This window comes from Delphinus delphis, chromosome 5, assembly GCF_949987515.2.
Source record: "Delphinus delphis chromosome 5, mDelDel1.2, whole genome shotgun sequence".
NCBI classification, from domain to species: domain Eukaryota; kingdom Metazoa; phylum Chordata; class Mammalia; order Artiodactyla; family Delphinidae; genus Delphinus; species Delphinus delphis.
Window position 1 is genome coordinate 51136144 of NC_082687.1, and position 26550 is coordinate 51162693.

The following is a 26550-nucleotide window of genomic DNA, read 5'->3' on the forward strand; positions in this document are numbered from 1 at the left end:
ATACAAAGGAAGTGTGTCTGTGAATAATTCTACCAGGGCATGAAGAATAAGTCTATATGTTAGTAGTAGCATACACCGGTAGGATCACTTACCCTGGGCTACTAAAGAAATTAACCACTGAGTGTTTCTCTTATTGGATTGGGATAGTGTTACCCCCAATATATTCTCTAGATCTTGCAGGTTATGAGTTGGTGATGGGGTAAGGCAAGTCCTACTCTTTTTATCTGATGCTCAGTCGAAGAGGGGGAGTTCTTCCCTCTCTACCTTCCTGAGTCTTGTCTCCAGGCTACTAGTTCTGGGTAAATATTCTCTCTTCCCCCGTTCTTCTTCTTGAATGTGTTCCTCTGGCTGAGTTGTGTCTACCTGGTAAAGGCCATAAGAAAATTAAAAATAAAAGTAGGTAATAGTGTCTACTATTTCCAAAATACATTCTACAATGATGGTTAGGCTGGGCCAAGAGAAAAATTGGGATAGAATTTAGAGGAAATACAAAGAGGGAGTGAGATGGGCAGTCTTAAGATATGCAAATGGTATAGCAGGGAAAAAAGATAAATGGAAGGGAAGAAAGGAGTCAGAGAAAGAGATTGATTGACAAGTGATACATTGGGAGACAGAACAGAAAGGTGAAAAGAGAGGAAGACATATGGAGAAAGTAGATGTAAAGACTAGTGATGGTTAAAGATAGCTTATTATATAAGAAGTGATAGAGAAAGATGGGGAAGGAAAAAATAGAAAGCTAAACATAGAATGGTTGAAAGAAAGAGAAGAAGGAAGGAAGAGAAAAAAGGAAATGATAAAGGTAAAGAAAGAGGTAGTAGAAGAAAAAATTCCAAAAGAGAATATTAACCAGGAAAAAAAAAAAACCTGACAAAGACCAACATGAGAAAAAAAAAAGTACAGTGAGTGCATTAGGGTTATATTGATGTATAGATCTCCACACATAAAATGGAAAATTCATCTGCTTTTCTGTCTTGCAAAACCAGACAATTTTGCAAGTATGGAACCTTGAGAGAAAAAGGAAGATTCGGCAAGCAAAGGGAAACTAATCCAGACAAGTGGCTTCCAAGTTTCAAGGCACTGGTAGTCATAGCCTTCCTGTTTGTTTTTTTTTTAAGTGTGTGCTAATTGGTGACAATACTAGATCTAGCAACTCCCAGAGCCCCAACCTCCTATTGCTGGAATGGGGAAAAACTTAAGGATAACCAAGAGGGTGAGATACTTATCAAATCTTGGGGGAAGAATGTCTGGAAACCACTGTAGAATAGCAGGTATTTTCCTTCCCCAAAGAATGCTTGATTGAGATAATTCCTAGGCCTGAAGTAGTAAGCAGTCTTGCACCTGGTCCTGTGGATTGGTCCCTACTTGAAGAGAATCAAATAGAGTGTGTTCATCTGCATTAAGTGGGTCTACATTTATATTCTGAAACTGTGCCCTGGTAGCTAACTCAGCCAGTGAGTTAGGAATTTCAGTAGGCATAATTGGATCCCCATCAAATGAGCCTTGCTTTCCAATGCTAGATGGAGTTCCAGTGCTGGAGGTGTGATACTTTGTTAATTTGGAGCCAAAACATGGTAACTGTAGGATGCTAGATGGTCTCTGCTGCCTTTCACCCTCATTTCCTTGCACTTCACTTGGAATTCCTTCTGGCTTGGGACCTTCATCAGGTGTACCAATAACAAGCTGCTCAGGAGTAAGATCAACAGTTCTTTCATTGAGCTGGTTACCTTCAAATATTTGTTCCAAAATGTTTCCTTTTCCTCCAAGATCACTTTTGAGGCATGGTGTATTCTTTGATTGAAGGGAACTGGTTTCGGGAAAGGGCATAATTCCCCTTTGGCCCAACTGATTTATAGAACGTGGTGTGTTCCTCTTCAGAGTGGACATGTCATCTCTGAAAGGACTTGGGTTTTGACTTTCTCCAGGCAGTCTTTTCTCTGAGCTGTTTCTTTGGCCAGCTAGGATGCTTGTCGGGGAGATAGTATGTCTTACATGCGTAGTTTGACTGTCTTCTATATACACAGGGCTGGTGTCTTGGTTCTCCCCTAGTGCAAGACCAAAAGATGGAGTGTAGTCTTGTAGAGCAAGTGGATTGTCCTTGGGCCCTGTGGAGCCACCAGCACAGCAAGGGCCTCTCTGGCTTAGGTGAAATAAATGTGCTCCTTTTTGAACTGCTGGGTAACTTGGAGGAATTAAGTCTGGGAAAACCAAGTGTTCTCTTTCTGGTGAATTTAACCTAGTGGTCTGCATGCCATAATTCAAATTCTCACCTTCATGCCATATTGGATTTTTCTGAAGCCCAGCTGGGGAGTCACTGGAATAAGGCTTGTTCTCCTTCTGGTATGGTGAACTAGCAGGGGCTTTGTGTAAATTTGTTGGCTGATCCCAGAAATTTCTGTTAAAATATGGCTTTCTTTCTTTCTGCTCTTGGGCTTGAATTCTGTGGTCCCAGGAATTCCAAGAAGGAAACATAGTGCTTTCTTCTTGTCCAACGGCATTATTAGCATAATAGCCCCTGCTCTCCACTGGCCGCGGTTCAGTGGGAGCTGTATTATATGATGGGAAATTCTCATCTGGGCTCCAGGGGTAAAATTCACCATAAGGGAAATCCTTCCTGGGTTTTGATGGATTAATATCTAAGGAATAGGGAAGGTATTCCTTTGGTTGATTTGAGGTATATTGCTCGCCTTCATAGTGCCTAACTGTTGGGTCTCCTTTAAAGCTTGACTCCGCCACACTCCATCTACTTTGTCCTGGAAAAGATCCATCTCCAGTTGGCTCTATTGGGTCTTCTTCATTATAAGGGATTGTCTTTTTTGGGTCTGGAGTATTCATGGGATAGTGTGGATTTTCAGGTTGCCTCATTGTATTGGGAGAATCATCTCTTTCAGCCCATGTATTACTTCTAAGGTATGGTGAGTTTTCCCTGGGATCATAGGGGTTATAGTCAGGGTAATAAACACGTCCTCCAGAGCCATGGGAAGGATGAGGTAAGTGTTCTTCATGCCTTCCAGGATCTTCCTTAAAAGGTGGAGAGATTTCTTGTTGGTTCCAAGTATTTCTTCCAGCATTAAAATGTTCCCTTGCAGGGGAAGGAAATCCCTCAGGGTACACAGGCTGATATATACTGTGCTTTAATTCTGGCTGATTAATTTCTGACTCATATGGAATTCTTCTTGGCTCTAAAATAATCCCTTTGGGCAAATTCTGGCTTTGGGTTTGTCCATTAGAATTTGGAGCTCTTCTGGAATCTCCTCTCAGGTAATAAGAGTTTTCACGTTGACCAACAGAATTAAAATTTGGGACTAGCATGTTGTCCTCAGGGTGAGGCAGTTTATAGTTTGATTTATTAACTCCATAGTCTTGAGAGTTTCTCCAGGGGCCACTTGGATCCCTTGTAGGAATGACTATTCCTTCTTTTTGACTTACTGGCTTCTCTCTTGGATTTTGGATGTTTTCATTGTGGCCAACAGTACCATGTTTGGGACCCAGAGGGGCAACATTGGTTCCCACAGGGTGTTTATTTGGCCCTTCAGGCTTTCTTCTGAAATTTGCTGGATTTCCTGCATAATTGGGAGAGTTGCCTCTTGCAGTGGAAGCATAAGCTCTGCGGTATATTGGATATCCTGGGCGAACTGCTTGTTTGCCTTCCAAAACAAAGGAGTTCCACCGGGGACCCCTTTGAATTTGTTGATTTCGGTAAAAAGGCCCATTACGTTTGTGCCCCGTAGCGGTGCCAGTAGGTCGCCATTGTCTTCCTGCAGGAAAACTACGGATGTTAGGATTTGGATAATTTTCATGAATATTTGTCTGACTTGGTCCCCGTGGGGTTTGACTTCTTGGAACTCCCTGGCCTGAAACATTTACTGCAGGGCTGTTTTGAGCTGTAGGATTGCTCACAGTGTTAGACCCCTGGACACTGTTTCCTGTTGGGCTGGTGTCATTTCCACCCTGACTCCCTCTGGGATTGGGTGCATTTGACTGGGTAGAATTAGTTTCAGGAACTGTTGAATTAACCGAAGGATCAGTGGCTGGACTCTCTGTTTTAGGAGGATCTTTTTCTTTTGGTTTTTCAAAATCTTGTTCAAACATCTCTTCTGAATAATAAGGAGGACGGCCCCCAAATCCATGATATCCAAAATATCCAAAGTAAGGATTCTGTAGGGAAGAAGATGGAAATTGACAATTATTCTTTGTTTCCCACCATGGTGCTGCTTGGAATTTTTAAAAGTGATAGTAAAAACCTTATTGGCCACATAATTTTTAAATCACTGTTGGCTACGCTTTCTTTCTTGAAATTTGATTCCTCCTTTTTTTCCATGACCTTTCTTCCTTCTGGTACTCTTACTCTCTGACCATTACTTTTCAGTTTTCTCTTCCTAGGCCTGGATTCTAAATCTAAGTTCTTTTTGTTTTTTTTTAGGATTCCATTCTCTATCCACCTTATTCTTTTGTTCTCATTTTGCACACCTGCTTTGATCAATCTATTGCAGTCCAGTTCTTTCAATACAGATACATGCCAGTGACTCCTAAAGCCATAACTCTGGCACATGATTCTCTCCTGAGGTTGAGACAGCAAGACTGCTACGCTAAAGAGTTTATGAGTATCTCCAATTGAATGTACCCAGACTGGACTCATTTTCCCCAAAACCTTATTCTCTAATATTCTATATCTAAGCAGAATTCACCACTATATACCCAGTTTCCCAAGTTTCCACTCTCTCCTTTATTTCCCCCAGATAATTAATGACCAAATCTTATAAAATCTAAACTTTCATCTTTGTCTTCTCCTCTTTTATCCCCAATATCCCTGAACTATTGCAACAGTTTTCTTACTGGTTACTCTGGATATAACTTTACTTTCCTGTAATACTGCCTGTCCATTGCCATCAGAGTAGTGGAGGTTGGGGGTGGGTATGTGGGAAAGTTCTGTCACTTTCCTCCTTAAATATTAAAGTTGCCCTTACCTTACAGGACAAACTGTAAACTCAGAGCATAACATACAAAGCATGGTGCCAAAGAGTGGGGCTCTAGACAAATATGGGTTAAAATCCCTATTCCACCAGTACTAATAATATGACTCTGGGCTAACCTCAGTTTATTCATTTGTAAAATGGAGATAATAAAATAATATCTACCTGATAGGTTATCATGAAGATCAAGTGAGGTAACATATATAAAGCTCAGTGCCTAGTACTTACTAAGTGCCTGATAATAATAATATATAATATTAATAAAGATAATTATTATTTTAAATAATCATCTGGCCCATAACAATTATATCCAGCCTTATTTCCTCCCCCTTGTAGTTTATGCGGTTGTAAATCACACTACTTGCAGCACTATTCACAATGACCTTAAAAAAGAAGGAAACTCTGCAATATGCACCAACATAGATGAACCTTGAGGACGTTTTGGTAAGTGAAATAAGCCAGTCACAGAAAGATGAATGCTGCATGATTCCATTTTATGAGGTATATAAAAGAGTCAAATTCATAGAATCAAAGAGTAGAATGGTGATTGCCAGGGGCTGGGGGGGGGGGAAATGGGGAGTTGCTAATCAACGGGCTTAACGGTTCAGTTAAGCAAGATGAATAAGATCTGCTGTAGAACATTGTACCTATAGGCAACAATATTGTATTGTATACTTCAGAATTTGTTGGGAGGGTAGATCTCATGTTGTGTTCTTACTACAATAAATAATAATTTAAAAACAGCTACTTTTAGTTCTCTGAGTACTCTATGTTTCAGTGCCTTTGCACATGGCTTCTTCAGATTGAACTTTCTCTTTGCCTATACATTTATCCCTCCTGGAGAACTTGATTCATCTTCAGGACTCAGCTTGAGTGCTCCCTTCTCTGTCCTGGTTTTCTTAGGCAGAATTAGGCTCTACTCTCAGGTGTCCACAGCAGTATAGGCTTCTGCTTTAACAATTATCCCACTGAATTTCAGTTGCTTATTTTTCTGGGATTCTCCCACTTGAGTTTCCCATGTGAAGTTTTTGAGTGAAAACATTCTTCTCATCTTTGTTTTCCCCAGTACTTAGCACAGTGGGAAGTGCTTAATAAATGTTTGTTTAATGAATGATGCAATCATCATGAGCAGTGTCAGTATGTTTGTTAGACACACATGTGGCATTTAGGTCATTTAGTCTTTCTTTAAAAAAAAATACAATCTAAAGAAAAAGTATTTTTATTCCTACTTGTGGATAGAGATGAAGAGACGGATGGGTGAGGATATGTCTCGGACAGCATGCAGCAAATCAGGCAGTGTCCCTGAGAGGTGGAATGCAGATGTTAATACCTATGCAAATTGCCTGTGTCATCCTCTTTCACTCTCTCATGAAATGTTTGTAAAAATTTGAAGTCCCCATATTTACAATAACCAGGACATGGAAGCAACCTAAATGTCCAAAAGAATGAAATAATGCCATTTGCAGCAACATGGATGGACCTAGAGATTGTCACACTGAGTGAAGTCAGAGAATGACAAATATCATGTGATACCGCTTATATGTGGAATGTAAAAAAAAGGGTACAAATGAACTTATCTACAAAACAGAAATAGAGTCACAGATATAGAAAATAAACTTATGGTTACCAGGGGGTAAGGAGGAGGAGGGATAAATTGGAAGACTGGGATTGACATATACACACTACTATATATAAAACAGATTACTAATAAAGACATACTGTATAGCACAGGGAACTCTACTCAATACTCTGTAATGGCCTACATGGGAAAAGAACCTAAAAAAGAGTGGATATGTGCATATATATAACAGATTCACTTTGCTCTACACCTGAAACTAACACAACATTGTAAACCAGCTATACCACAATAAAAATGAAAAAAATTGAAGTGCCCATTTCCAGGTTGCATGCACTTATCTGAATAATCATTTGGGATTATTTCACAATGATATATCTGAAAGCACCTTATGCCATTACTGAATAGGAATTTTCAATGTCATTATTTTAACAACCCGCCCCTCAGCCCCTCCCCCTAGAACTATCAGGTTTCCACATTTCACTGAGGACATACCACATATTTAGGGAAAAAGAGGAAGTACACTCCAGGGGTGGGGTACTGTGCCACAATCACTACAATGGCTTTTTTTGATGACACATTGCTAGAATATTTAAATAGTGTATCACTGCATTTGGCCCCTCTCCTAGTGTGGTGTACTAAAAAACCCATTGGATAGGATATCAGAACACTTGGATTCTGGGTCCAGTTTATCCTCTAACTCAGTAGGTAAAACTGAATAGTAATTTAGCTTCTCTTGGCTTCAATTTATTTGTACAATGAGGTCATTAGATGGTTACTTAATTTCCTTCTGGGGATAACATTCTGAGATAGATTTACTTCGTTCCTGTTGACTAGTTGTTCCATCACTGTTTAGAGTCCAGCATCAGCCTTGAGCAAAGGTTAGTAAGTTAGCCTTCTGAGAGAGAGAGAGAGAGAGAGAGAGAGAGAGAGAGGTTGATTTCTATACATGTAGGGGAGAAATGATATATCACATTTATTTTAGATTACTTGCTTGGTTTGTTTCACTTTTTAAAAATCACAGGTGCTGGAGCTACAGGTTCATGTGTTGGATTTTAACTTTTTTATTAGATAGAGATAAAAAAAAAGCAGAGACTTTCATATTGTAATTCCTAATGAGGATTGTAGCTTTGCTTGTACTTACTCCACCTTCTTCATTGCTGACTGGTGGACGTCCATAACCTGGTGGTACCCTCTGAAAGGTGAAAGACACAATGAACACAGAGAAAACCACTTTCTATGCTGCCATTTGATTGTAAAACTCAAGATTTTTAAAAATAGTTCAAGTCAGCGTTAGCACTGTTGGTGGCTTTTAGCTTCTGAGTCATTAGCTCTTAAAATCTAGCTATTAATAATTATGACATAACCATCAGTGAATTCTGGTAAATACAAAGCCTTCCTCTGGATCCCAGGTTATCTTACGGAAAATACCACATGTGGCTGCATATCCTGGCAGTCGTCCTGCCCCATCACCAATACACACACGTGTGCGTGCACACACACACACACACACACACACACACACGCACAGAGATTTGAGTGCTGTTAGGATCCAAACATTTATATTAGAATATCTAATAATTGAGATTAAATAATGATGTTATTTTTTGAATGTTTACATTTAAGGTGACAAACTGACAATCCTTCCTGGATTATTACTAAAATATTTTTATAGTCAAAACCAAGGTTTATTTTCCTAATCAAACTAGGAGGTTGGGTTTCTGCTCATAGGAGTGTTGAGAAAAGCATAGTGGGAGGGTTTCAAAAAGCAATTCAGCTCCCACAGAAGTTCTACATAGATGAGATTAATAGGTATTTCAGCAAGAGAATCATGTTCATCTCCTTTTTAAATCTTCACCTGGTACTGCCTTCATTTTCTTTGTTCAGTATTGCCAGTAAAAAGGATGTCACTCTTGCAAGGAAAAAGAAATAAGAAATTTTTACTGCTTGAAATGAATTGTTCCTTGGTTATAAGAAGCCTTCTTGACTATAGAGTTGTAGACAAGAAAAACCAATGCCATAGCTAAATGAAGAGTCATCAAATATTTATTGATGTTGTTTTTGTTAGTTTAACTGCAACTGACCATTAATATTTCTGTAGTTCAATTAGTTTATTTTGCGATTCATATCTTAAATGCTTGCCATGCAATTTCAACATTATGTTTTATTTTAATGATTTTAACCTTTAAAGGATTCCTATAATTATTATTTTGTAAAATTCTTTACAATGAAATATCTTTGTCTAGAAATAATAAGACATTATGGAAGGATCTTAGCCTAATCATGGTTTCCAAACTCCATTTTGTCCCAGTTTCCCCATTACATTAAATGAGGATAATCTTTGTGTTTTCTCATCTCTTGGGTGAGGAATAGTAGTGAAGGAGCACAACCTTTTGAAATTAATTCATTATCTAAGTTAGTAGTAGTGTTGGATGATTTAGGCTATGTTCATTTCAACAATTTGAGTAAAAAATCCAATTAAAAAAATCTTTTTTTCCTACATGATTACTGATGTGATGATTTTGTTTCATATTCTCTACTGATTGGCATATGGCATTCCATTTAAAATGTATGAACTCAAATTAGTTTGAGATACAGCATGCTAATATTATTTTTCAGTTCTAGTTTAAAGGAAAAGAACTCACATGTGGAACATGCCATGGTAGCTGTTGATAGGGAAATAGCCCATTGCCAAATGGTGGGAATGCCTAGAAAGAAGAAAAGAATCAGAGTGATGTGGAAATGAGAAGAGTAAATGAAAAATGAAACAAACTTATTAAAGACAATTATTTAGAACTTGGAAGTCTACATCTTCCTTTGCATTAAACTGAATTTTTTAAGGGCAGAGATGATAATAATAATAATAACAATTAGTATTATTGAGCACTTACGTTCTAGGTAATGTGCTGAGAATTTTATACTAGTAAGTTCATTTAATCCTCACATAACTGTAGAAGATATGTGCTATTATTATTTTCATTTCACTTAAGATTCTGAGGTTCAGAGAAATTGAGTCACTTGCCCCAAATCTCAGAGCTGGTAAAAATGATTGAAGCCAGGATTCAAAGCCAGGAGTGTCTTTTCATTCAAATTTGTATTCTCTACAGCTATAATAGGTCTGATAATGAAGGCTAATCGACTCAAGACAACATTTTAGAAGCTCCATGATGGATGAGATCTTGAGAAATCATCTGCCCGTCTTCTTGTTTTAAGTCAGGACTACATTTATGCTATCCTGAAGTCCTGGAAGCAGTGTTAACTTTCAGAGCAATGTTTTAGACAGTCGAAGCATAGATCTGGAAGGGACTTAGAGAACATTCCATTTACTCATGATGAACCTGGAGCCTAGAAAGGCAAAGTGACTTGCTCAAGATCATACAACTAATAAGGGCCGGGGTAGAATTTGAATCTCTGTTCCCTGACTTTTCTGTTGGTGCTCATGTTTATACCCTGTTGCCTCTGTATTTCAAAAGGAGCTTCTCAACAGTATTTGGGTAATTTTCCATTAAATGAAGGCTAGAATAGACTTGCCAGGCAGTTTTGGATAGGTGGTGACAGCATCACCTTGGAAGAAAGTGTCCAAACTAATGATTCTGTTTTGTACATAGCGGTATCTGTGTTGAGGAGCATTGGAGGAAGTGTGTTTGTGGGGGTGGCATGGCCCTCTGAGGCCATTTATGACTCTGGTTTGGAATTTTGCTGGGCAAGCCTCACCTGAGGTGTCTGGGTTTCCTCTTGGGGCTGAGTTGGGGTGGGTGATGGCTGCTTTAAAGGATGCTCCGGTAAGGGCTGTTTTAGTTGAGGCTGGTTGGGTTTCTGGGTCTCTGGGGCTTGATCAGTCTTGCTCTGGTGTTTGGGTGCTGAGGGAGATGAAGGTTTCTGTGGGCGCTTCTTGTTGGGTGGTGGCTGAGGCCACATGGGCATCTGGTACGGCAGGAAGAGCTGAGGGAGCTGCATACCATTTCCATACAAGGGACCCAGGTGTACCATCTGCAAGGGTAGTAAATAACAGTAAATTCACATGAGTGCTGGTACTCCAGCTCTCCCCACCCTGTCTGTCAGTCTCTAAAACTCAGTCCAGGATCTTAAAAAGCCTATGAAGCTTAAGTCAACAATGGAAGCTTCAAGCTCTTTAGCTAGCATTTTATTTTATTTATTTATTTATTATTTTTATTTTTTATTTTTTTGCGATACGCGGGCCTCTCACTGTCGTGGCCTCTCCCGTTGCGGAGCACAGGCTCCGGACGCGCAGGCTCAGCGGCCATGGCTCACGGGCCCAGCCGCTCCGCGGCATGTGGGATCTTCCCGGACCGGGGTACGAACCCGTGTCCCCTGCATCGGCAGGCAGACTCTCAACCACTGCGCCACCAGGGAAGCCCTAGCATTTTTTTTTTAAATGCTCTCTTATACTTTTTATTTTTGTTATTTTTTTTAATTGTAGTATAGTTGCTTTACAATGTTGTGTTAGTTTCCACTGTACAACGAAGTGAATCAGCAATATGTATACATATATCCCCTCCCTCTTGGACCTCCCTCTCACCTGCCTAGCTAGCATTTCTTTACATGTTTTCTTACAGAAATGAATTTCAGTCTTTCAGAAAACCAATGAAACAAAGCAAAAGGCAGAATTAGGTGAGAAATTTCAGTTAAAGAATTCAGCTTATAATTTTCTAACTCTGAAGCCCTGACTCAGGTAAGAAGTATACAAGTCAAGTTACAGAGGAGTTGATATCAAGTTCACAATTCCTGTGACTTGTTATAGGCTGGATGAAGAGGAGAAAGAGCAAAAAGAAGACGAAGTGAGAGTGTTAAAAAAAAAAGAAAGAGTAAAAATTTTATGTGTGTAAGTATCCTTATATGGGGCCTGTGTTCTCGATTACAGGTGAATCCTCATTAATTCCGTTTTCATTATGAAAATCTCCACAATTACAAGGTTGGCAGGGAAGCAAAAGCAGTTATAATCTGAAAATGCTATGTATGAATTGACCTCTTACAACAGTAGTTCCCATTCAAACATCCCCTCTCTGACTTAACACCAGTCTCTGTCTCCAGGCTTCATTAATCAGTCTCTCACTGTCTATGGATGATACACACACAATACCGTGCAAATGCCATGTGGATTGATGGAAGGTGAAATTGCAAATCTTGCATTAAGATGTAGGATTTCATGATAATTAAGTTGGTAAAAATTTCAAATCACTGGCAAAGTTGCTAAAACTGAGAATGAGAGTTTGAAAACTTGGGCCTATCAAAAGATAAAGATGAGAAAATTGACAATGGTGATGATTTTAGGTGAGAGGCTTTAAAAGAGAATGACTTGAATGAAAAAGATTAAGGGAAAATTGATGAAGTCCTTGATTTTTCCCCTCAATGGGTCTCATGATCATGTTACCAAAGTCAAAAGTAACATATAGTATTATTGTACTATCATACAATTTTTTCAGAAAAATTATGCCAGAAGATTCAACTGATAATATGTTCATTATCAGTTAGTTCTAAGAATTAGCACATAGTGGGAAGTATAAGCTAAATTTTAAAAATTAGACAAAAACTTATTTCATAATTTTAGTGTTATCTTTCAAGATAATCCAAATAAAACTTTATCCTCCTCCCAGTATTTACTTATGCTGTTTTTTTCTCATTATTTGTAAATATATCTTGTATAGTCTTTTCCCAGAACAAATTTCTCTCAGATATAAAGAAGCAGTGTAATTAATAAATGCTTTTTTCTACGTGAAAGTACAATATTAATGAATAAGAAGAAAATTTGGTGTAAGGGGATAGGTGAAATAATTTTTTTTCCTTGAAACTCTTATAATGGTTAATTAAAACATGTGAATAATGATTGGTGTCTTTATTAGCTAAGACAGACCTTATAGCTATCTGTATATAAACAAGAAATCATTAGAAATAATATAAAGCGGAACTTACAGGTGGGGAGTTCATAAAGTTGAAGTGACCATAGCGCATCTGTGACAACAGGAATCCATTTATGTGGCACAAAGTGAAAATTTTTTATTCAATAAAATCACAAGAAGCAAGTTTCTGATTTTTAGATATAATAGTCATAATGTCTTTGACTAGTTATACATGAATTTAAAATAAGTAATGAAATTTAAAAACCTTCTATGGCACTATGATTTGAGAGTTTAAGAGGTAGAGTCTCTCTACCTCTTCCATAAGAAATTTTATATATCAGAAAGTTTTCCATTATTCTCCTTTTTATTTTTTGTTTTTTGGTGGCACCTGCAGCTTGAGGAATCTCAGTTCCCTGACTAGGGACTGAATCTGGGCCTGGCATTGAAAGCCCAGAATCCTAACCACTAGGTAACCAGGGAACTCCCTAATATTCTTTTTAAATGAACTCTCAGGACAGGGCTCTGGAAAATGTCTCTCCTGAGACTAAACATACATACCTCCTCACTTTTACTGCTAAATCCAGGCATTCGGGGCATTTGCATCTGGAAGTGAGAGAATATTTGTGACAAATTCAGAACATCAATTGAAATAAGCCCAGGAATTTTCCCCAAACTATGCAACAATAGAACATAAAGAAAAGTCCTAAATTTTTTTAATACTCACTGGCATAGCTATGGAATAACAAAGCAGACCTAGAAAGACCAGGACACTCTTCATTTTTCCACTTGGTACCTGGGATACAAAACTGGATTTTAGTTTTGAACTGTGAAATAATTCTGCTGGGGGCACTTGGTGCTTATCCAGGCACTAGCCCACCTGCCTGTCAAGGAGAACACTGATATACACAGTGAAAGGGACCTCTGGTGCCATCTTTATTTTACATTAAGAAACTATGTGTTATTACCTGGTACTGTTCTAAGCTGCCAAAAGGGTCAGTTAAAAAGGAAAGATAAAAGTAAGAGGGAGAGAGAGAGAGATAGAGACAGAGAGACAGAGAAAACACTGATGCTTGAAAAGATGGCTCATAGCACTGGAATGTGAAAATTAGAAATTAGGAGTTTATCTTGAAAAATGTGAATATTGGTGATTTTGAATTTCTAGTTGCTAGGCTGGTTTAGAAAGTCATAGTAGTGTCTATATTCACTGTTCAGGATAATCTCAGTCCCAGTGACGGGACAATCCAAAATCAGTACTTTGAGCTACTTTCTAAGGTGCTATAGACTACATTCCATTATAAAAAGGCTTGTTATGTACACTGGAATGTTTTAGAATCTATGCTTTTCTTCTTTCCACTATTGTTGTTTCTATTATTATTATTGTTATTATTTAATCTTTTTACAAATCACTTCTGCTCAAGGTCTGGTAAAAGAAATGGGAAAAAATAAGAAAAACTATAAATTTATCTCTTTGTTAGACACTTTGATTAAACATAGAGGAAAAGATAGAAACTATAGACAAATATGAAGTTCAGAGATTGTTTTCATGGATTTTATTTATCCCACTCTAGTTAATTTTGCAAGGCTTATATAATTAATACTTGTATTTACATCTTTGAATAAGGTTTCTTCTAAAGCATTTACTTGGGTAACCCCTTAAGAAAACTCTTCCACTTACATATACAATAGACAAAAATAAAGGTTTTAATCAGAATGATATATTTTCACGGTTTATCAGATGCAAGACAATTCCTAGCATAGTAACCAGGATATAGACACCAGTATTTGCTCATTCCTTTTGTTTCTTTCATTTTCTGGGCATGAAATGCACCTAGTAGTGATTTGAGCCAATGCTCACCCTTCTACTTGCTTTCCACAGAAGCAATATAACTAGAGGACACTTCATCATTTTCTTAAACTGTATGTTTAAACAGTTACCTTTTACATATCAGAGAAATTGGGAGAGTATAATTAAACAAAGGAAGCAGTAATATGTAAATGTCTTTCCTACCAATTAAAGATTTTCAGAATCATAGCATTGTAGAGAATTAAAAATAACTGAAACTAGTGTGCTTAGTATAGGTTACAACAGCACAAGGAAGTTACTAAAGAGAATACTGGTGAATGCTTTCCTAAATCTATTTTCTAAGATTATGACCTGAGATTTTGGGGGAAGCTTTGTATGTTTAATTTCTATCTTGCTTAATCATCCATCTAATTTCTATAGTAGCAGTCACTGAGATTCTTGATAATGCTAAACACTCATATAGGAAGATGTGGTCTTTTGTTTTGCAAATATAAAATGTCACTCTTTTTCTCTTTTATAAAATTAATATATTATGTTGGATGACTTTAAGATTCCTTCCATCTCTAAAAATTCATGATTGGATAAAAGTCTATGCTTAGCTGTTTTTTTAAATTATAATGATTGTTATGGAATACAATGACTATGTAAGTTCTTAGTTCTAACATTCCATCTGTGGTCTCAGATGCTCTTTTTTCTTCTGACATATTTAAATAGTGTTTTATCCTCTCAAGTGTACTTCTGACAATATTTAGTTCGATATGTGATCTGTTTGTATTAGGAAAAATAAATGAAAATACTCACCAGGTTATCTAGCTTAGGAGACGAAGCTTCATGCCTGCAGTGCAGCAGCAACATTTTTTCACCAAAATTTTCATAAGCCTTTAAGAAAAGTATAAATTTTGCATGAGAAGAAACTCAAATATAGAAATGAAACAGATAAATGAAGAAACTAAGAACAAAACTTCAGCTCTACCTTTATTAGAGAGTTTTCAAACTCTCTTCAAGCTTAATCTTCTGTTGCTTTAAGAGTAAGGTGAAAGCTAAATCAGAGAAAAAATGACCCAGGCACTGTATTTTGAGATACTTTTAGTGCAATGTTGACAAAACTTGAATGCTCAATGGGGACGTGTACAAAAGCCCAGTGTTAAATGAGATCTAATTAGTTTGGAAGAAAGCTTATAAGAAAAATAAATGCACCAACTAAACGAAGAAGTTTAAAGTTTTATCAGAAGATTACTGTACAAAAATTGATTATCAACAAACATCAAAGAATGCAATCAGGAAGTCAACCAACATCTATGAATTAAGTTCATTATTTGGAACTATATTAATTATGTTGAAAATCTCTAATACTCACCTAATGCCACTTAGAAACTCCAACATATAAAAAATAACTTTTACTTGAACTTTGCTAGCCTGTCTTTGAAATATATTCTTAATGGTCTACAGTGGAAATGACTACAAGTTGCTAAAGCCAGGGAGATCTCAAGAAGCTAGACACATTTATTTCTTAATGATAAAACAAAAAATTCTTCATGAAGATGTCATGTTCTGTACCAAAAAGGCTTAAAATAAAAAGACTCCTCCTTTTCAGAAAGCTTGGGTCACATTTAAGCACTGTTGTAGACCTGCACAACCAATCAGCTTTGAGAAAAATGGTTTTGCCATCACAAGAGTTTAAAACACAGCCAATGTAAAATTTATAATATGTTATTATAGGAGCTGTCAAATCAAGCCTCTTATTATGTATAATAACAGTCGAGGAAAATGAGCTTACAGCAGTAAGATTTAGAAGATGCTTTCCTTGATGAATTTGGGGTTTTTAAAGTATAGAAACATTGTTTATGCAAAGATATTTAGGGAACAAAGGTGAATGAATATTAACCATATGCTATTGTCATAAAGCATTGACCATGATCAAAATGCAGGCCAAAATATGTATTTAGTTTAATATGTTTAGTTAGTATATATTTAATATATAATTAAAATTAACTGGAATGTTATGTCAACATTCAACTCAGTGACTTGGTTTGATTCACATTACATAAGGATACCAGGCCATAGAGCTCTTTTTGAAGTCAGTATAGGTTAGTTACTGGGGATTCAGAGTTGTAGAAGAGAAAGGCAAAATGACAAATGAACTCTCAGCTATTCATGATAATACAACCTCATGAAAATCGGAGTTGAGAAATTCGCTGAAGGAATTATGTTATGGATGTTTTTAGAAATCTCACTTCCCATAATAAAGACTTCACTGCTAAATAAATAAATAGGACAATTATACTTTTCATTGACGAGAGCGAACTTTGTTATCTTTGCTGAACTTAGATTCTCCTGTTCCCTATGGCTCCATTTGTAGTGGTGATATTTGCTTATTTTAGTGTTGGCATTTAAATAGCAAGAATTTTTTAATTTGATGCCAAAAGATGGTTCCTACTTTGTGTGACTGTGCACATCAGTTCACCTAGGGGTTGTACAAGGTGCTGTTCTTCCAAGGCGTGAGAGGTGCCATGTCATTCCTCTTGGGCCAAATAACACTGCATTTTTTAGCCCTCAAACTCCCTGAATTTAGTACCACAAAGAATAAAATTGCACCGGAATAGATGACTTTAAATTGATCTCTAAATATCTTTTAAGTCTGTATGTGTCCAAGAAAGTGTGCAAAGTTAGATCTGCTCCAAGTGTCTGACTGTCTTTATCTGACTTTGTAGAAACTGAGTAGGAATTACAATATTGTGTGTATGCTGAGATTTGTTTGTAAGTGGTAGGACACTGAGGGAACAGTGTATTCACGAAGATGAAATGGGAATCGTGATGCTGGATGACCCTGGTTTCTGCCTGTACCCTTCACATAGAGGCTAGAGTTTTATCAGCCTTAGCCATATAGGTTCTTGGGAGTTGCTACTAAACCTCACTTGATGGCTTCTCTGTTTACCCTTGTTCCCTCTGCCATAAGGCTGGTTAGTGGTCATGAAATAATCCATGTTTTAAAAACCCATCTAAGGGACTTCCCTGGTGGTCCAGTGGGTAAGACTCCACATTCTCAATGCAGGGCGCCTGGGTTCGATCCCTGGTTGGGGAACTAGATCCTGCATGCATGCCGCACCTAAGAGTTTGCATGCTGCAACTAAAGATCCCGCATGCTGCAACGAAGATCCCGTGTGCTGCAACTAAGACCCTGCACAGCCAAAATGAATAAATAAATATTAAAAAAAAAAAACCCAGCTAAGCTATTGAATGGGTGAACTCTTAGTAGTGGTGGATCAGATTGAGAAAACAACCAAGCATCTTTTTTTTCTTTAAAAACACTGAAGAATTGCTTAACTCCATAGAATATTTTGAAATTAGTTCTTTGTGACTTTCCTTCTTTACTCCAATTATCTTTACTTATTTTATAAATACTTTTTCCCTCCAAACGATTACAACTGTTTTTGAATATGTTTATTATTTGGCTTTTTAAATTTTTAGAATTTCTCTCTTTTTCTCTGTTTCCCTTTTTGTCCATAAAACAAGACTTCTTATTCGGTCTGTGTAAACCCATGCCATTGTATGTAAGAATTTGTGTGTGGATGCAATTTTTTTCCCCTGAAGGAGAACCTATATCCTTGAAGGGTCTGTGACCTCCACACTCTCCTAAGATCCTCTCGTTGCCCTAGATTTTAAGCCACTGGGAGCAGAAAAATCTTCTGATTTCTGTGGTGGAAAGAGACTGAGATTTGGAGTTGCCAGACCTGAGTTTAAACCTTCCACAAATTAACCAACTGTTTAATTTCCTGTTCAGTAAAATGGGGGTAATAAATTTCTTCTAGGAAGTAATTTAAATAATATGTGTAAAGTGCCTGACACCTGGCAGGCACTGAATGATGATCAGTTTATGACTGATCAATACATTAAGGTACTTTTGTGGTTCCACATTATACTTCATAATTAAGGACCTACGAGCAATAAAGGCAGTAATGATTCTCAGAGCAAATAGATCTTCTAAGCATGACTGTCACGCTGAAGTTCTGTGGATTATTATTAGTAGAACCCTTCCACACTGCAGAATTGCTGAACTTGGGGTACTTGAAATAAAGTAGTGTTTTGGGAATCCACTATTGGTGGCCAAATAGTATCCAAGCATCCACAATCTTGATTTCTCTCTGGAACTATTCCTATAGCATATCTTCAGGCCCTAAATGTGAGACACCTTCTTTCATAAGGAAGACAACGTGTAGTTTAATCTTTCACAGGTTAAGTGGTTAATAATGTTTATTCCACAGACATTTCCCGAGCAGCCTCTTCATGCAAATCCCCAGCTGAGGTGCCCACCCATCCTGCATAAGCTGTTGGGATAGGAAAATTTCTGAGTCAGAACTCAGTAGTGGGTTTGAATTCTGGTATCTATGACTTAATTGTTTTAAAACCTTAGTCAAGTGACTTAAAGTCTTTAAGCCTCAGTTTCTTTGTTTGTAAAGTGGGGGATAATAATAGTATTTCCTTCATTAGTTTGTTGAGAATTTAATAATTTATTTAAAGTTCTTAGTACATAGCTTAAATAAATGCCACAAATAGATATATAAATATTACCTGTGATTATGATTAGAGCTTGCTCAATAGCTGTTTTGTTACTGACCACTGATACATTTCTTAAAGATTTTTAAGGCTGTTTCACCTCTTTGTGCTTATTGATGAAAAAAAGAACAAAAAGACAGAAAGCAAACAAAGAAACCTCCAAGGAGCAAACAAACATCTTCATAAATAGAATATAGAAAAAAAGCTGGATCATAAAGTTTATCAGATTTATTCAGTTTAAGTCTAGCTTTTGATCTACAAATACAAAAGTTACTCTGTGTTGCCAGTGAGTTACTGCTGGCAGGTGGTTATTTATTTGGGCCACCCTCAGAGGTAGTGTTTATATGTACTGAAGATCAGCTTAAAAATGACTCAGAATCTAAGAAGATTACTTTGTTCTCCATCTTCTCTCTTCAGTCTGAGAAGATGTAACCCAATAGTTAAGAACCCAGGCCTTGAGTTTCAAAATACTGAGTAATGTATACTTAGAATAGTGCCTGACTCATAGTAGGTGTTGCATGTGACTTAAGCATTTTTCTACTACTTATACTTTGTGGAAGCTGCTTGTAATGTCATCTTATCATGGAAATAATATCTTTTATATGTTGACCATTTATTATATGCATTGGGTGCTGCTGTAAGCAATTTTCATGGTTTAATTCTCACCATTCCTCACCACAAGCCTATGAGATAGGTTCTATTATTATATACATTTTACTATAAGGAAACACATAGAAAGATTAAGTAGCTTGTTTAATTACATAGCCAGTAAGTGGCTAAAGCCAGACAGTCTGACCCCAAGGTCCCTGTTCTGTCCTCTACTCCATATTGTCTTGGCCTGTATTGAAGCAGTGACATTAAGACACAGCTTATTTAGCTTTTTTTCCTTAACAATGACTGTCATTGTCCCTATTTGAGTATCTTGGTGTAAATGGTGGGGGAAAATCACAGGGAGTCAGAATACCTAGTTTCTAGATTAATTGATCACTCACCAACCCTGGGACATTGGGAATTTCCTTAGACTTCACTGCCTTTCAGTTTCCTTAACAAGAATCTCCCTATTTGTTTTCCAAAGCCTATGATATTGTCTTTTATCAGCAGAGTAGAATACTAGTAGTCTGGACTTTCAATCTAAGAGAACCTTAAAATATTTGCAGTTCAGTTCTGCTGAAATGCCTGGTTGAGAGAAGTGGTTTTGGGAATAGAGCTATTCAGCCACCTTCTGTCTCTGGTGTGACTTGAGTCACACCATCTGTAGCCCATACCTTTAGATTAGCTTAGCTCCTTTAAAGAATCACTTCCACTAAGGTGTATTTACTAAAGCTCACAAATGAGAGATAGATGTAGGAAATCTATTAAGCACCCAGCAGGTGCTGGAAACAGTGCAAGTGAGTGGTGTTACGATGGTAAACACCACGGACAGAGTCTGGTGCCATCATGGAGCTATTTATCCAATAGTGCATCTAGACCTTGCAATGTCAGGTGTAATACTGACATTGGAGGGATACGTAGGAGGGATTTTATGGAAGGTGTCTCAGAGGAAGTGAGATATAAGCTATAACCTGATGTCTGAGTTGAAGGTATCCAGAAGAACATAGAAAAGTGTTCAAGGCAGAGAATAGCATTGGAGAAGTCTGGAAGAAGAATGAACAAGGTGAATTCTAACAACTTAGAAAAGTCTAGAATGGCTGCAAAAGAACTCCATGGCTGAGAGTGGTGAGAGATGAGGCTAGAAGAGGTGAGCAGGGCTAGTCAAACAGAATCGCAAGCCTAGAGAAGGACTTTTCCATAAAATATTGTTGAAAGCTGTACTATGTCTCTTAATATGCATTATATAAAACTCTACAGAGGAAATTTCTTCTAGAATTTTATTTCAGGAAAAACCTTGCTGTCCTTGACATCTAATAACTTATTTTTCTGGAGTCCCATTGCTAGTGGAGTATCCAGACCAGTGCCTTTCCCTTCTACATCTTATTTTAGGAATTCTAATCACTTTTCTTACAACCATCATGTGATTTATTTCCTGCTTTTACATAATAAGAAGTATTACGAAAAAACATTCTGTGTTTTCCTACCACTCTGGTTACTAGCTAAGCTAAATATGATACTTAATTAACAGTGGATCCAGGTTATATGAGGCATTAGCTAGTATAATTTTGGGGGCTTTTCCTTTAAGAAAAACAACACAAAATTTAGATAAGAAAAATGTTTGTTTAGATAAGAAAAGAAATTGCAACAAATTTCAGATTTTTAAGAGGTGACAAATAGTACAAACAATATAAAATTTCGAAAAACAACTTAATATTTTTACTAGCTACCTGACCTCTGTTATAGCATCTGTATGTTTGAAGGCCTATTTCTCCTCCTCTACTCACATGTTTCCAGTGCCAGCTTTCAAGACATATTCGTTTCACAGTATGATCTCTGGTCCTGCACCTTTAGGTCAGGTGTAGAATGAGTAGGTATTGAAAATTAGGCATGGGAAGTAGGAATATTCTTGGAAGCCATTCCCACATGAGGATGGCTAGCTATATTTTAACTATACATAGAAGTTTACTATGGATCACATAAATATATCACACTAAACCCAAACTAAATGTCTCCACATCTCAGCTTCTGAAAATGCCCATGGTTATTCCAATGCCATTTGAATTTAGGAGAAGCGTGATGGAGGGACCATGGGAGTGGAAAGAGGCAGCAGGCTTAACCAATTGTAGTCAACGGACTCAACCTCTGACCCTGTGTTGAGCCTGTGAACTTCCTTTTTGCTTGTGTCTACCTTCTAATATTACTAACCTTATTATTATTTCTTTTTTTTTGAGTTTTTTTCTTTTTCTTGCACTTTTTAATTGTATAATTTACAATGTCATGTTAGTTTCAAGTGTACAGCAAAGTGATTCAGTTATACATACACACACACATATATATATATATACATATACACACATATATATTCTTTATCAGATTCTTTTCCATTATAGGTTATTACAAGACACTGAGTATGCTCAGTTCCCTGTGCTATATAGTAGGTCCTTGTTGTTTACCTATTTTATACATAGTAGTGTGTATATATTAATCCCAAACTCCTAATTTATCTCCCCCCAATTTTACTGTTTCTTGCTGTGAACTGTCTAAAATAGTTTTTGAGAAGAGACAGATATTAAAAATTTAATTAATAGAATAAGATAGTGACAATAATAAACCCTGCCTAATTATCATTCTTTTACAGTAATAACACCTTGAAATATATAACAATAAATATCTTCATTTACTGCATGCTGGGCACTGGGCTAAGTGCTTTAGGTGATTTATTTTACTGTTGAAAAAATGGAGTCTTAATGAAGTTAAATAACTTGCCATAGCCTAAGTGGTAGAATGGAGATTTGAACCCACGTCTGCCTGCAGTTAACTATTTCCATCTAAATAGGGTAGACATACATGGTATGTATGTTTTTATCAGAGGTGTCAGGATACTAGAACCAAGTTTCTACAAAGGACTTCTTTGTAAAAATGAAGTGGGATGTGAACTTATATGAAATGGGTTTGTGAAATTTCAATTCCAAATAGTAACATGACTTATGATTTTTTAAAGTCCAATTGCATGAAAAGTAAAAGAAAAAGTCTTGCTTCTCTTGAAAGCAAGAGGCTCTGTCTCAGTATTTGGAGTGTAGTGCATACTGGGCAAGATGAAACAATTTTTAAATAAACAGTTAGAGCAGACTAGATAATTGTGTAAGTTGAAGCTTGTTGAGTCTATCACGTCATTTATTACCAGACATCATCTAATCACTTTTTTCAGAAATGCTAGCATCTACGCTGACACGTCCACACTGAAATGATGCACACATTTCAAGCTCTTTTTCCTCAATAGTCCCAAATACATGGGATGCAGTCTTCTGTTTATGGCTTTTGTGTTGTATGGGTTCCTTTTCCCAGCTGCCACCACCAACATTCACCCATCTGTTCACAGGGAGGGGGTCTCATAAACCCACCTGTGGGATGCTAGACCAATGTGAACTTGGATTCCGAGGTGCTACCACCCATTTGTTCAGCCTGAGATGTAGGGTTAGAGTTGTATACTTCAGGTATGTGGCCTTTTCCTCGTAACTCTGAATGGTAGATATTTAATACTGGTAGAAACAGAAACTTGAGGTGATTAAGTAACAAACATAAGCTGAGACTACACAGAGCATTAGTTTGCACCAATGTCTGTTGCCTCCACTTTCCAGTTGCAACAATACCATCATCACAGGGCTAGGCAAATGCCAGCACAAGGGGGAGCCATCAGCATTAGTAAGTCAACGTTGTCCCCAGGCAATTTCCCTCTATTTCTGGCCAGGAGTCCATCTTGGTTCTTCTGCTTTCCTTTGATGACAAGATCATTCAGGACTCACCAGCAATTTAGTATTTGACTGGAGCCATCAGCATTAGTAAGTCAACATTGTCCCCAGGCAGTTTCCCTCTATTTCTGGCCAGGGGTCCATCTTGGTTCTGACTGGAGCCATCAGCATTAATAAGCTGACTGGAGCCATCAGCATTAGTAAGTCGACGTTGTCCCCAGGCAGTTTCCCTCTATTTCTGGCCAGGGGTCCATCTTGGTTCTTCTGCTTTCCTTTGATGACAAGATCATTCAGGGCTCACCAGCAATTTAGTATTTGCCTTCTATATAAGAAATGTAGGAACCCAACATAATTTAGTGTTCAAAAGATAAGCAACTGGATTGGCAGACCCAGCGCGGCTGCAGCGGCGACAGTAGTGGCTTTTCCTCTAGCCGGAAGCTGAGCTGAAAGCCCTAGAATAAGCCCAGTGTGTTGCTGCTGTTGCTATCCTCTGGCTTGGTTTGTGCACGCAGTGGGAAATATTGCTGTCTGACCAGCAGTCTTTTGACCTCAGGACTGCATCTCTATTCTTCTGGCGTTTCAGAGGAGAAAGAGAATCTATCATTAGCACTGTGTGCTTTTCACAATCGCAATACCAGTAACCCTGCATCCAGTGGTAATAAACAAATTGGCTATGTTTCCTTCCTACCTTTCCTGAAGTTTCTACATTTGCAGAGTTCTGGAGAGCCTTTGAAGATACTGGTCATCAGAAAACAGGAGGAAGGAATAGCCGTGTGGCTGACAGGGTCTTGGTGCTCCGACCGGGTGTCAGGCCTGTGCCTCTGAGGTAGAAGAGCCGAGTTCAGGACATTGGTCCACCAGAGACCTCCTGGCTCCACGTAATATCAAATGGCAAAAGCTCTCCCAGAGATCTCCATCTCAACACTAAGACCCAACTCCACTCAACAACCAGCAAGTTCCAGTGCTGGACACCCCATGCCAAACAACCAGCAAGACAGGAACAAAACCTCACCCACTAGCAGAGAGGCTGCCTAAAATCATAATAAGTTCACAAACACCCCAAAACACACCACAGAAATGGTCCTGCCCATCAGAAAGACAAGATCCAGCCTCATCCACCAGAACACAGGCACCAGTCCCCTCCACCAGGAAGCCTACACAACCCACTGAACCAACCTTACCCACTGAGGGCAGACACCAAAAACAATGGGACCTATGAACCTGCAGCCTATGAAAAGGAGACCCCAAACACAGTAAGTGAAGCAAAATGAGAAGACAGAGAAACACACAGCAGATGAAGGAGCAAGGTAAAAACCCACCAGACCTAACAAATGAAGAGGAAATAGGCAGTCTACCTGAAAAAGAATTCAGAGTAATGATAGCAAAGATAATCCAAAATCTTGGAAATAGAATGGAGAAAATACAAGAAATGTTTAACAAGGACCTAGAAGAACTAAAGGGCAAACAATGATGAACAAGACAATAAATGAAATTAAAAATTCTCTAGAAGGAATCAATAGCAGAATAACTGAGGCAGAAGAATAGATAAGTGACCTGGAAGATAAAACAGTGGAAATAACTACCACAGAGCAGATAAAGAAAACAGAATGAAAAGAATTGAGGACAGTCTCAGAGACTTCTGGGACAGCATTAAATGCACCAACATTTGAATTATAGGGGTGTATGAAGAAGAAGAGAAAAAGAAAGGGACTGAGAAAATATTTGAAGAGATTACAGTTGAAAACTCCCCTAATATGGGAAAGGAAATAATCAAGTCCAGGAAGTGCAGAGAGTCCCATACAGGATAAATCCAAGGAGAAACATGCCAAGACACATATTAATCAAACTATCAAAAATTAACTAGAAGGAAAAAATATTAAAAGCAGCAAGGGAAAACCAACAAACAACATACAAGGGAATCCCCATAAGGTTAACAGCTGATCTTTCAGCAGAAACTTTGCAAGTCAAAAGGGAGTGGCTGGACATATATAAAGTGATAAAAGGGAGAAACTTACAACCAAGATTACTCTACCCAGCAAGGATCTCATTCAGATTCAACGGAGAATCTGCTTTTGCTTACAGACAAGCAAAAGCTAAGAGAATTCAGCACCACCAAACCAGCTTTACAACAAATGCTAAAGGAACTTCTCTAGGCAGGAAACACAAGAGAAGGAAAAGGCCTACAATAACAGACCCAAAACAATTAAGAAAATGGTAATAGGAACATACACATCAATAACTACCTTAAATGTAAATGGATTAAATGCTCCAACCAAAAGACATAGACTGGCTGAATGGATACAAAAACAAGACCTGTATATGTTGTGCCTACAAGAGACCCACTTCAGACCTAGGGACACATACAGACTGAAAGTCAGGAGATGGAAAAAGATATTCCATGCCATTGGAAATAAAAAGAAAGCTGGAGTAGCAATTCTCATATCAGACAAAATAGACTTTAAAATAAAGACTATTGCAAGAGACAAAGAAGGATACTACTTAATCATCAAGGGGTCCATCCAAGAAGAAGATGAAACAATTGGAAATATTTATACACCCAACATAGGAGCACCTCAATACATAAGGCAAACACTAACAGCCATAAAAGGAGAAATTGACAGAAACACAATCATAGTAGGGGACTGTAACACCCCACTTTCACCAATTGACAGATCATCCAAAATGAAAATAAATAAGGAAACACAAGCTTTAAATGATACGTTGAACAAGATGGGCTTCATTAATATTTATAGGACATTCCATCCCAAAACAACAGAATACACTTTCTTCTCAAGTGCTCCTGGAACGTTCACCAGGATAGATCATATCTTGGGTCACAAATCAAGCCTTGGTAAATTTAAGAAAATTGAAATCGTATCAAGTGTCTTTTCCCACTACAATGCTATGAGACTAGATATCAATTACAGGAAAAAATCTGTAAAAAATACAAACACATGGAGGCTAAAAAATACACTACAAAATGACCAAGAGATCACTGAAGAAATCAAAGAGGAAATCAAAAAATACCTAGAAACAAATGACAATGAAAACACGACGGCCCAAAACCTATGGGATGCAGCAAAAGCAGTTCTAAGAGGGAAGTTTATAGCAATACAATCCTACCTCAAGAAACAAGAAACATCTCAAATAAACAACCTAACCTTACACCTAAAGTAATTAGAGAAAGAAGAACCAAAAAACCCCAAAGTTAACAGAAGGAAAACAATCATAAAGATCAGATCAGAAATAAATGAAAAAGAAATGAAGGAAACGATAGCAAAGATCAATAAAACTAAAAGCTGGTTCTTTGAGAAGATAAACAAAATTGATAAACCATTAGCCAGACTCATCAACATAAAAAAGGAGAAGACTCAAATCAACAAAATTAGAAATGAAAAAGGAGAAGTAACAACGGACACTGCAGAAATACAAAAGATCGTGAGAGATT

The 26550-nt window shown here is 37.6% G+C and overlaps 1 protein-coding gene across 1 annotated transcript; it reads right to left on the bottom strand.

The window, feature by feature from the left end:
- Window positions 1-1223: 1223 nt before the first annotated feature.
- ENAM (enamelin) lies at window positions 1224-15063 on the bottom strand. Its single transcript, XM_060012421.1, has 8 exons — window positions 15010-15063; window positions 13129-13197; window positions 12963-13007; window positions 12478-12516; window positions 10261-10536; window positions 9192-9254; window positions 7691-7741; window positions 1224-4155 (listed from the first exon to the last, which is right to left on the bottom strand). Exons 1-8 carry the CDS (start codon window positions 15061-15063, stop codon window positions 1309-1311), a joined length of 3444 nt encoding a protein of 1147 aa, XP_059868404.1. The 3' UTR covers window positions 1224-1308.
- Window positions 15064-26550: the final 11487 nt, after the last annotated feature.